At 43.6% G+C, this 12272-nt stretch overlaps 1 protein-coding gene across 5 annotated transcripts in view; it reads right to left on the bottom strand.

Moving 5' to 3' along the window:
- LRBA (LPS responsive beige-like anchor protein) overlaps positions 1–12272 on the bottom strand; it is a 590754-nt gene that overhangs the window by 191337 nt on the left and 387145 nt on the right. For all 5 annotated transcript variants that reach the window (XM_050946210.1, XM_050946208.1, XM_050946209.1 and 2 more), the window contains one exon: positions 9159–9276. In XM_050946210.1, coding sequence (XP_050802167.1) covers positions 9159–9276 — 118 coding nt within the window. The remainder of the gene's footprint in view (positions 1–9158; positions 9277–12272) is intronic.

Here is a 12272-nt window from a genome sequence, read left to right on the forward strand (position 1 = left end):
TGTCGAGAGCGGCGTACCAATCTTCGGGATCCAGGGAAGGAATGATGGTTCCTAGGGATACCATGCGGAACTTGAACTTTTTGATGAATTTGTTCAGTCCTCGCAGGTCCAGGATGGGCCAGAGGCCCCCTTTTGTCTTGGGGATTAAGAAATATCGGGAATAAAACCCCTTGCCCCTTAACTCCTCCGGTACCTCCTCTATAGCTCCGATTGAGAGGAGCTTGTGAATCTCCTGAATGAGAAGTTGCTCGTGAGAGGGGTCCCTGAAGAGGGACGAGGAGGGGGGGTGAGAGAGAGGGGAAGAAATAAACTGAAGACGGTATCCAAGCTCCACCATACGTAGGACCCAACAATCTGAGGTCAACTGGGACCACGCCGGAAGGAACAGGGAAAGGCGGTTGTAAAAGTGAAGAGGATCCAGGGAGGGAATTGGTACACTGCTCTCGGGCGCACCCTCAAAAGTTTGCTTTGGGTCCTGGTGGAGGTTTGGCGGGACCGGAATTGTTGCCCCCTTGAGGTCCAGACTGACGTCTGCGGGTAGTACGACCTCGTCTTCGGGCAAGATCCTGTCTTGGCCGAGGAGGGGGCTAAGTGCGCTGAGATTGGGAGCGGAAGGACCGTCTCTGAGTCTGGGGTGTATGCATTCCCACAGAATGCAAAATAACTTGGTTGTCCCTCAGACTCTGTAGTCTGGGGTCTGTCTTTTGTGAGAATAAACCTTGTCCATCAAATGGTAAGTCTTGTATGGTGTATTGTAGCTCAGGCGGTAGGCCGGACACTTGCAACCAAGATATGCGGCGCATGGCTATACCAGAGGCGACTGTTCTGGCTGCAGAGTCGGCGGCATCTAACGAGGCTTGTAGCAAGGTTCTCGCGACCCTCTTTCCTTCTTCTAGGAGAGCTGTAACTCCTGACGGGAGTCCTGGGGAACCAACTCGGTAAACTTGCCGACAGCCTCCCAGGTGATGTAGCTGTAGCGGCTTAAGAGGGCCTGTTGGTTCGCCACACGGAGCTGAAGGCCTCCAGCAGAGTATATTTTCCAGCCCAATAAATCCATGCACCTGGCCTCCCTAGATTTTGGCACGGGGGCTTGTTGGCCGTGGCGCTACCGTTCGTTGACTGATTGTACCACCAACGAGCAGGGGACGGGGTGAATGTAGAGGTACTCATACCCCTTAGAAGGCACCATGTATTTTCGTTCTACTCCCCTGGCTGTGGGTGGGATGGAAGCCAGGGACTGACAGATGGTGTCTGCTCTGGCTTGGATCGATCTGATGAAGGCGAGGGCCACCCTGGTTGGTACTTCCGCCGATAATATACTAACCACCGGGTCCTCCACCTCAGGAACTTTCTCTACGGGAAGACTGATATTCTGGGCAACACGCCGCAGAAGATCCTGGTGTGCTCGGAGATCAATTGGCGGGGGCCCCGATGATGATGTGCCCGCTACCGCCTCATCCGGGGAAGAGGAGAATGACAACCCTGGGATGAGTGGGTCCTGACTGACGCCTCATCCTGGGGGACCTCCGTCTCTGGAACATCATGCTGCTCAGGTGCATGTGTAGAGTCTTCCTTTGTATCAGCGGGGGGAGGCCTGCTGGCTGTGGCCTCTAGTGCATGGTGCTCCGAGTGGCCAGAGCGTGCTGGGCCCATTGGTTCGCTTTGGGCTTGGTGATAGGCCCAAGGTGTCCAAAAAGACCATTGAGGTGGTCCATGGTCCGGGTGGGCCTGCGCATCTGAACCCCCGTAGGAGGCGCTGTCCGCGTGTGAGGAGGCGGACAGGTGACGCGACGGCCACAGAGGAGCTGAAGTTGATTGGGCCAGGTCTCTGCGCCCACAGAGTTCATCTCTGCACGGTACCGGCGAACGGTACCGGGAACCGTGGCGGTATCAGGAGCAGGACCGGGACCTGCTACCAGCGCGGTGCCGGGAGGTCGACCGGTGCCTTATGTCGTCGTGCCAGGATCAGCTGCGAGAAGTACGTCGGTGCCGGGATCTGAACTGATGCCGAGAGTACCAAGGCGGCGACCGGGATCTCGAGCGGTGCCGCGAGTACGACCGGTACCGTGGAGAACGGTACCAGGACTGCGAGCGGCGCCGGGATCGGGAGCGATGTAGAGGCTGAGAGTGATCGCGGGATCTAGATCGGGACCAACGGTGTTCAGTGGTGCGCGGTGAAGGTGGTCGCATCATGGTGGGCTTGCCCAGCGACTGAATAACCCGCACCGGTAGTGCCGGGGGTTGGGGCAGTTCAGGCTCTGTTAGAGCGATTAGGTCCCGCACCGCGGAGAAGGTCTCCGGTGTGGACGGCACGACAAGCTCAACCACAGCGCGCACTGGGGAGCTGGTAGGCACCGGACTCAACGGCTCCTGTGAAACCGGAATCAACGGTGCCACGGCAGTTGACGGTGCCGGGCGGTCCATCTTGGGGATACGCTCCGACTGCGGTGTAGCTGTAGGTGCCGCAGGAGCCTTGTGCTTCTTGCTCTTCGGGGAAGGGAGTGGTGCCAGCCGGAGGGTTGGGCCGGTGAAGGGTGGTGATGAGGAGCTTTTATCGGTGCCAGGCGGTCCGGTGCGGAAGAGGTACTTGTTCCCGGTGCCGGAGTCGGTGCCGAGGATGGAGGAGTTAAAGCTGCCTCCATCAAAAGTTGTTTCAGGCGAATGTCCCACTCTCTCTTTGTCCGGGGCTTGAACGCCTTGCAGATTCGGCACTTGTCCGCAAGGTGGGATTCGCCTAGGCACTTTAAACAGGAGTCGTTCGGGTCTCCTGTGGGCATCGGCCGATGATAGGCCGCGCAAGGCTTGAAGCCCGGTGAACCGGGCATGGGCCCCGGTACCGGGGGAGGAGAAGGGGCAAGCCCCTGATCCTCTTTAACTATATACACACAACTATAAGAACTATTCACTTAAATACTAACTAGAACTACAGAAAAGAACTATATACACGATACTATACAAACGAGCGAATCGCTAGGGAGGTGGAGATCAGCTAAGCCGCGCTCCACTGTTCCAACGACCGACACGGGCGGTAAGAAGGAACTGAGGAGCGGAGGGGCCGGCAGGGGTATATATCAGGTGCCACAGCGGCACCACTCCAGGGGGCGACCTGCCGACCCACCGAGTGTTGCTAGGGTAAAAAAGTCTCCGACGAACGTGCACGCGGCGCGCGCACACCTAACTGGAATGGATATGAGCAAGCACTCAAAGAAGAACTTGATGGCTCCCATCAACCAGGACAATTGACTGTGGATGACTCTGTTTGCTTGCACGGCTTCCTGTGAGTCAGGCTGGGAGGAATGAAGGTTTAGAGTCTTACAGTAACATGTGATCATGTCACCTGAATTGGAATCCATCTTTAACCTCGTGCTTTTCCATTTAGAAGGAGAGGTGGGAACCCAGAGAGGGACAAAGGACCCCTGCATTTTGCAGAGCTAAATAAGGAGGTGGAACAGAACAAAGAGGGCTGAAATCATGAGAAATCCCATAGCTACCACCTGAGCTGGAACAAGGGTTGTACCAGGGGAAAGGATTGGGCCCAGACTAGGAAGGCATCCAGTCTGTGATAGAAGCTTATTGAAACATCTGAGGGTGAGATTTTATCTGTAAATCAGTTTTCTTACTGTATTACGTTTAGACTTGTGTGTTTTATTTTATTTTGCTTGGTAATTTGTTCTGTCTGTTATTACTTGGAACCACTTAAATGCTACTTTTTGTATTTAATAAAATCACTTTTTACTTATTAATTAACACAGAGTATGTATTAATACTGGAGGTGGGGGGGACAAAAAGCTGTGCATCTCTCTCTATCAGTGTTATAGAGGGCAAACAATTTATGAGCTTCATACAGGGTAAAACAGATTTATTTGGGGTTTGGACCCAACTGGGAACTGGGCATCTGGGTGTTGGAGACAGGAACACTTCTTAAGCTGTTTTCAGTTAAGCCAGCAGCTCTTAGGAGATGTAGTTTGGACCTGGGTCTGGGTTTGTAGCAGGCAAGCATGTCTAGTTCAAACCAGGCAGGACACTGATGTCCTAAGATGGCAGGGAAAACAGACTCAGAGGTAATCAAAGCATATGAGGTGGTAGTTCCCAAGTGGGTTTCTGTGATGCAACCCATCACAACTTCCATATTTCATCAGGAAACTGAATTCTTCTTTTCTGAGAAATCACATGGAAATAATTAAAAACTAAGTGATCTTGTAATGAGATCAGAAGAGGTGGACATTTATGCCCATGTGGAGTTCCATTTAAGGCCCCAATTCAGCAAAGCATTTTGCATATGCTTAATTTAGATCCAAAGGGACTACTTGAGTGCTTAAAATTTAAGCATGAGCCTCAATGCTTTGTTGGATTTGGGTCTTAACCCACACCGATCCCATGGTAAGATTAAGGCCAATTTTAAGCTATGATAAAAATTCTAACAACTGCTCTTCCACTTTTAAATAACATACACATTTCAGAAAAGTAATTTCACCTACAAAAAGTTAACCAGCTCGAGAATATTTGACATGATCTTTATTCCATGATTTATTTTTTAAAAAATCCGTTTTCTTTAAGAAAATGTGTAACTCTTTAGATGTACTTTTTGATATCTCAGTATAAATTACAATATTTAATGCACTGTTTGCAAAAGACTGGCACAGGTACAAAACCACTAGAAAGTAAATATTTAGAAGGCCTTGCATACTGGTGAGTTGGAGCCGGTTCCCACCAGTTCACAAGAACCGGTTGTTAAATTTAGATACTGGTGTAGAACCGGCTGTTAAAGGGGCAGGTGGGTGGACAAACAACTCGGGTCCGTGGGCCATATTCAGCCCGCGGGACCATCCTGTCTCCAGCCTGCCTGAGCTCTCAGCTGGGGAGGCTCCCCCGGCCCCTCCCCTACTTCCCCCGCTTCCCTCCCCCCTCGCAGAGCTGCAGCACGCCGAGCTGCTGGCACCAGTGCTCTGGGCAGCTCTGCAGCTCCTGCCGCCTTGAGCAGCAAGGTAAAGGGGGGGTGAGCTCCAGCGGGCCATGTGGCATCCTTACACGCAGCCCTGAGCAGCATGGTACAGGGGCCGGGCCGGGGCTGGGAGGAAGAGTTAGATAAGGCAGGGGCTGGGCAGGGAGCAGCTGGAGGGGGCGGAGGTTCTGGGGAGGGCAGTCAGGGGACAGCGGGGTTGAGTAGGTGGTGGGGAGAGGTCCTAGAGGCCAGTTAGGGTGGGGGGGATCTCGGGCGGGGCTGATCAGGGGACAAGGAGCAGGGGGGTTGATGGGTTGCTTGCAGCGCTTGTGGGATCTGAGGGGGGCAGGAGATGGGTGGGGGTCAGATGGGTAGGGGACAGGCTGTTTTGGGAGGTACAGCCTTCCCTACTGGCCCCGATACAATTTTTCAACCCCGATGTGCAGGGCCAACTTTAGGAAGTGTGGGGTCCGATTTGAATAGTTTTGACGGGATCCCAGCAGGTATAACTAAAAAAAAAACCCACACGTAAAAGAACACATGGGGCTTTTACTCACCGGGTGGCACGCCGAGTCTTCGGCGGTGGGTCCTTCGCTCGCTCCAGGTCTTCACTGGAACTGAAGGACCCGCCGTCGAAGTGCCGCCAAAGACCCGGTAGGGAAACAGTTGTTAAGATTTTGGCAGCTCATCACTGCTTACATTGCTCATCAAAAGAACTCACATATAGGTTGGTTTAAATTGAAATTTAGGAAGGGAAAATACCAGAACAAAGAACTTTCCTAAAGACATACAAGAGCAGTGTTCAACCACTGAGATTTTGAGTCCATTACGATACACATGCATGCTCAAAAAAGGACTTGGAGGGAAAAAAGCAGCTCTGGCCCAAACCAAGTACATGAACAAGGCAGCAATCCATACTAATGTATTATTATATCTTAAGGTAGCGCCAAGAGGCCACGCGAAAGCAGGTTCCATTGTGCTAGGCACCTTTTACACACTGAATCAGATAGAGTCTCTGTTTCATAAAACTTAATCTAATCTTAATCTAAATAAACAAATCAGACAGAGGGTAGGGGAAATTGATATAGCGTAGAAAAAGAGACATGATTTGCAAACATCATGTTAGTGCCACGAATATTTTTTGTTATTTAAATAATTTAGGTGGGTTTCTGTTAGGATGGGACTAGCCAAACAGAAAGATGAAAGAAGGGAGGGAGGACATGAGGAGTAAGTGGATGGGAGGAGCTGGAGTAAGCAGCCAAACAGCATAGGGGAGAGACTGTCTAGAGCAGGGGTCAGCAACTTTTCAGAAGTGGTGTGCCGAGTCTTCATTTATTCACTCTAATTTAAGGTTTCGCATGCCAGTAATACATTTTAACATTTTTAGAAGGTCTCTTTCTATAAGTCTATAATATATAACTAAACTATTGTTGTATGTAAAGTAAATAAGGTTTTTAAAATGTTTAAGAAGCTTCATTTAAAATTAAATTAAAATGCAGAGCTCCCCAGACTGGTGGCCAGGACCCGGGCAGTATGAGCGCCACTGAAAATCAGCTTGTGTGCTGCCTTTGGCACACGTGCCATAGGTTGCCTATCCCTGGTCTAGAGTGAAAACTACAGAAAGCAGTTGGTTGACATCATCAGTGTCCCATGGTCCCTGCTTAAAATGTTTCTGTGGTTGTTCTATCAATTTCAGTCTCTGGCTGACTCCTCCCTGAAGTTTCTTTCTAAGGCCACATGGCTAGGGGATAGGAAAGTGCCTCATAGGTCCTAGATCCTCATTATCTGACCTTAAGGAACTACACCTCTAGGTGGCAGACAATATAGATCATTCTCCAAAAATTTTTTTTTGCCTATCTGCTTAGAATACCAAAAATGTTTCCACCTGCGTGATGGGTGATTTTTGTGAGGCGAACGCACGTTTGCTAGGAATTGGACAGACCAAATTATTTCACATAGATCAAATTGCCATCATATGGTGTGGCACGTGGATGGGCTCATACTGCTGACTTTGAGATGTAAAGCTCCATATTCTAGTACTAAATCCTTGAACTATGCAGGACCCACAAAGTGTTAAGATTTCTGAAAGTCAGCTGTACAATTTATAGCTGATACTACAGATACTGTAAAAATTATTGTGAAACAGCTTTCAGAAAGGGATTCTCAGGCTGGAGGTTGTGACTCCTCATTAGGTGTTGGGGTTGTGACTGACTATCTACCTTACCCTTCCTATATTGCTAAGCAGGATCAGGATCATGGCTATGTGAGTAACCAATTTTTTGGTTTGGTGGCCAAAATAAACAAACAAAAGTTTGGTTTGGGCTGACCAAAAAGAAAAAAAAAAAAACAAAAAAAAAAAAACAAAAACCTTTTCCAGAAAAACATGAAAGCTAAAAATAATTTCCTTTGGGATAAACAAAACCTTTAGTCTGACTAAATGTTTTCGTTCATTTTTGATGGTTTCTAAACTTTTTTTGTTTTTGAAAAATACAAAATTAATCACAAACAAAAACAGGGCTTTCAAATAAAACAATGAAATTCTAAAACAGAAAGGGTCAAACCATTTTCATATCAGAAAGGCAAAATAAACCATTCTGACGTTTCCAATTTCTTTTTTAAATTCGACCTAAACAATTCATTGAAATGCATCAAAATTAGCAAATTGTTTTAGTTGAACTGAGTCTGCATTTTTTGGCTAATAATTAATAAATAATAATAATAATAATAATAGATTTCACAAAAAGTTTCACCCAACTCTAGTCATGGCTAGACTGGTGGGGAGGAGCATAGAGGAATAAGGGGGAATGGAAAGGTGGAGTATTGGCATGGAAAAAATTGAGTACTTCTGGTATAAGGCATCAGAAATGGCAGTACAAATGGCAGAAGTCTTGAGGAAATCTTACTCGTCTTCTAAAGTACTGTTTCTGTGCACTTTACACAGGAAGGTATGACTATCCCTTTATAAGAACAAAACCAGATTTGAAATCAGAATTCAAATGCAGCATATGAAAATCAAATGGGTCACTCACGTGACTAGGTTTGGTCACACACTAAGAGGTGATTTTTCTTTGGTTGAATATTGCTGAATTCAAAATTACTAAGGATAAAGATCTGGGTATCACTGTGGACAATTCAGTGAAGCCCTGTGCTCAATGCACAGTGACAGTTTCAAGATAGAAAAATGTTAAGACATGAAGAATCAATTATATATTTCATCTGTATTCAGTTCTGGTCTCCCCATCTCTAAAAAGGGAGCTGAAAATGGAGAGATGGTGTCAGAGATCGGGAATGAAAATGATTAGAAGAATCAAGAGTTCTCTTCATGAAAAGAGGCTGAAAAGCTAGAACTATTGACTTCAGAGAGGGGGATGAATTAAACAGACATAAAAGAGGCATACTAAATAATGACTAGCTCAGAAAAATTCAATCAAGCACTCCTGTTTACCCTCCCTCATAATAGAAGAATAAGGAGACATGCAAAAAACAAATTTAAAACTGATAAAAGGAGTTGGGTTTTTACACAAATAATTAACCTGTGAATCTGACTGATACAACTGTCACTGAGGCCAGGAGCTTGGTAGGATTTAGTCAAGAATTAGATATTAGATATTTTTATATACATGAGAAGAATATCCAGAGTTTCACTGAAAATATTTGTTTTCCTTTAAGACATTTAAATCCTGTAGATTATTCCATGATTGTCTATTCTGGGATTTCTTTGAAATCACCTGGAATTGGCCACTGACAAAGACAGGATGTCGGAATATATTGGCCACTGGTCTCATTTAGTACTGCAGTTCTTATGTTCCATTGTCCTTAATACTGCATAACCAGCAACTGTTTTCCTACCACAGGAAAATAATACTCTGTGTAAGTATAACAGATGAGAACACAGACATGCTTTAAGCAAAGTAAGTGTACAGAAAGTGCCAATTCAGCATTTGGACTGTAAATAGAAGCAAAAAACTTAATTGAAAATAAGTGAGTTATGATGTTTTACCCACAAGACTTCTCTCTGGAAAGCTTTATATAGGAAAAAGTTATCCTTGAAATCTGAAATATTTTTGTACATATAATTTCATTTTTTTTAAATCAAAGACACAGCCTATATCCATTAAACAAAAACAGCAGTAATTTCTAGCCAACAAAAAGTGAAATAGCAAACACATATTGTCAAACCAAAATTCTCCATCCCTCCATTCCAATCCCTCGCTACCTCTGTTTGCCATGAAGATCTCTAATGCTGTATTTTGCAGGAGATAGCGTCGGGAAAAAATTGACCGAATCTCTGTGAACAGCCATTTTCCATGGAGTCCCTCTGTATAAGCCAGAATCTAATAAAATAAAAAGGGCTAATAAGTATTTAGGAGCAGACAGGACATTACGTTATAAACAAACTATCAGTGTAGGCACCATCACATTTTTTTTCTCCAAAGGTACTTTTGATCCAGGAAACGGGGAATAAAATAGTTAAATCTGCAACTCCAGTAATATTTAAAAGAAAACAAAAACAAAACCTTAATTCAATCACTACATCAATAATGCACTTTCAAATTTGGAAAATATGAGAACTATATTTATGCAACTGATTTCAAAGGCTACACAATCAGATTTATGGCAGTAAGTATTTTAGAGGCCAGCCTTTCAAAAGTGCTCTGTAACTAACAGCGCCCAGTGAAAATCTGGTCACTTTATTTAAGGGCCTAAATGGGAGCCATGCTCTTTGAAAAGTCTGGCACCAATTGTTGGTGCCGAGCACTTCTGAAAATCTGCCCTTATTGTTTTTCACGATCAATTTTTTGGTGTGTTTTTTCCTAGTCAAGCAATTGTTAGAAACTGTATGAAATATGTTACATTTCAGGATTAAATGACAAAAATAGTATTTTTTTAATGGAGGGCAATTCACTTTTGACATTAGATTGATCTACATTTTATTTTAGTGTTGTAACATATAAGCAAGAAAAATAGCTTTTTTTAAAAAAATGACCTTAAAAATTGTTCCTTAAGTTTATCGTTAAGGCAATATTCATTCATTCTGGAAGTATAAAGGTTGACGGTATAAGAGGTTAAGTATCATTTTGTCAGCTAAGGTTAAACACAAACCTGCAAATGAACTCGGCATAATCTCTCTATGGAGTAAGCGGTTGTCAAAGTAACTTGTTACAATTCCTGTCATCCAGCTGACAGACATAGATGCTTAGTCTGCCTTCACAATTCAAACTAATCCTATCTTTAGTCGTCAATTGTTTCCTTGCTGCACCAGTTTTGCCTTTTTATTTCAAAAAGCTTAATTATGAAGGTGTTCAGGGACAACCAGACTGGCACTTCTCTGCCCCAGTTTAACAAAGCATAAGCAACAAGAAAAACTGAACTTAGATTTGTCAAAATAATTTAAATTAATACAATTATGTCTGACTTAAATCCAGTAAAGCAAAGAAGGTAAATTTAAGGCTGGTAGTTGATGCCACCACAATTCTGCTTAAGCAATACAATACATTATGTTAAAAATCACTTAAGACCCTCTGCAACTATTTAAAAGTGTTAAGCTAAATTCAATGCAGAACATGAGCAAGACTTCTAATGAAATTAGCGGTCTTCAATGAGCATGTAAGGACAGATTTTGGCCACCTACCTGGATACATATGTATGTGTGCAAGTATTATTATTATTATTATTATTTATATTCCAGCAGTGTTTAGAGGCCCCAACCATTGTATACAAACATAGCATATAACACAATATCTGCCCTGAAGAGTTTACAACTGAACAAAATACAAGACAGGCAATCAAAAAACAAACAAATAAGCAACAGCTCAGAAGCACAGAACTTGCAAGGTACAATGCCTCCTCATGTTTCCTCTTCAACACCACCAGTGTCCCCTCAGCTCACAATGAAAAAAATCCCCCCCAATTGCTATTTTTAAATCAAATTCTTCAGAGGCACATGAAAGGTAACAGTGATCGGTAATGGTTCCAAAACATTTCTGAAATAGGAAATATAGTAGACTTGGGACCATGTTAACCTTTTTCTTCACCTCTCCCAGCTAACTGAGAATGCTGTGTATCCAGGAAACACCATGTAAGGCTTGGTCCATTACATGTATAACAAGTACCAATGAGAAAGTATGACAAAAAAGTAGCATTGGTTGAGGATACAAAGCAGTCAATCCTGAAAACCTTGTGAAGACAAAGTTCTCATTTACTTTACTCAGATGAAACTTCCAACATAATATTTTCAAATTGAGACCTATGTCTTCAGAGATCATATTTCGGAGGGGCCAAAGGAAGTAGATAGATCCAAGTGTGCAATTCACAAAATCTCTTAAGCAAGCAAAGTGAAAAATAATTATGACAAGCAGCATTGCTGTATGCACACACATTTTAGAGTCAAACTTCAATTACTCAGATATTATGAGTTAAAACAGAAACCTAAACAATTCAATCACATTAAAAGGCTAAATACTCTTCTCTCTCCCAACTGGAGTCACTTATGACAATTTGTGTACAATTAAATCATCAAATGGGAAAATTTCCAATACACCTAACAAATGGATTTTTAAAACTAACTTAGAAGCCTCAGAGATACTTTATATTAATGTCTTTCACAGTCATGACAAAGTTATTGAATCCTATGCCAGAAAGTTTATAATAAAAACTCAGACTCAACTACAGAAACATTACCAGGCACCTCTATAACAATTCTTTATTCATTGCAAATAGTTATCAGAAGTGAGAAGCAGCTGAGGCCTAGCTGAGCAAGACCTTCATTTCTTGTTGGAATACTATCTGCCATGTCTGCAGCTTCACTTCAAAGTCTCTGGAGTTCAATTAAAACTGGATTAGGTGGAAGCAGACCTTCTTTGGGACTTTCTGTTCTCTGAAACTCCACACATACTGATAGCACCCTAGACAAAGGTCTAGCCCTCCAATGAACCAGTTGCTATGGAAACTGCATCATTACCATTGCTCTGCAGTCATCACACCAACTACAGTAGTTTGAAAGATACAGAACACACACTCTTCTTCAATGTTTTTTTACTATATATTTCTTATAAAAACCTTCCTTTCTTCTATTATTTCCAGATTCAGAACATTTGATTTTACCAATAGCTCACATTTCAGAAACATGAAGTATTTACAGAAATCGTTAAAGCAAATATAAAAAAAAAGTCAGAATTTGTATTCTATTAAAAAGGGAGCAAAATGTTTCATCTGTCTTACTTCCTTTGAAATTTTGAATTTTATAATTACTACTTTTGAAAATTAAAGATAGTTTCCCTTAAAAAACCCAACAAATCTCTTTCATTCATATGCCAGATAATATAGGATT

Source organism: Gopherus flavomarginatus, chromosome 3 (assembly GCF_025201925.1).
Source record: "Gopherus flavomarginatus isolate rGopFla2 chromosome 3, rGopFla2.mat.asm, whole genome shotgun sequence".
Taxonomy (NCBI): Eukaryota; Metazoa; Chordata; order Testudines; family Testudinidae; genus Gopherus; species Gopherus flavomarginatus.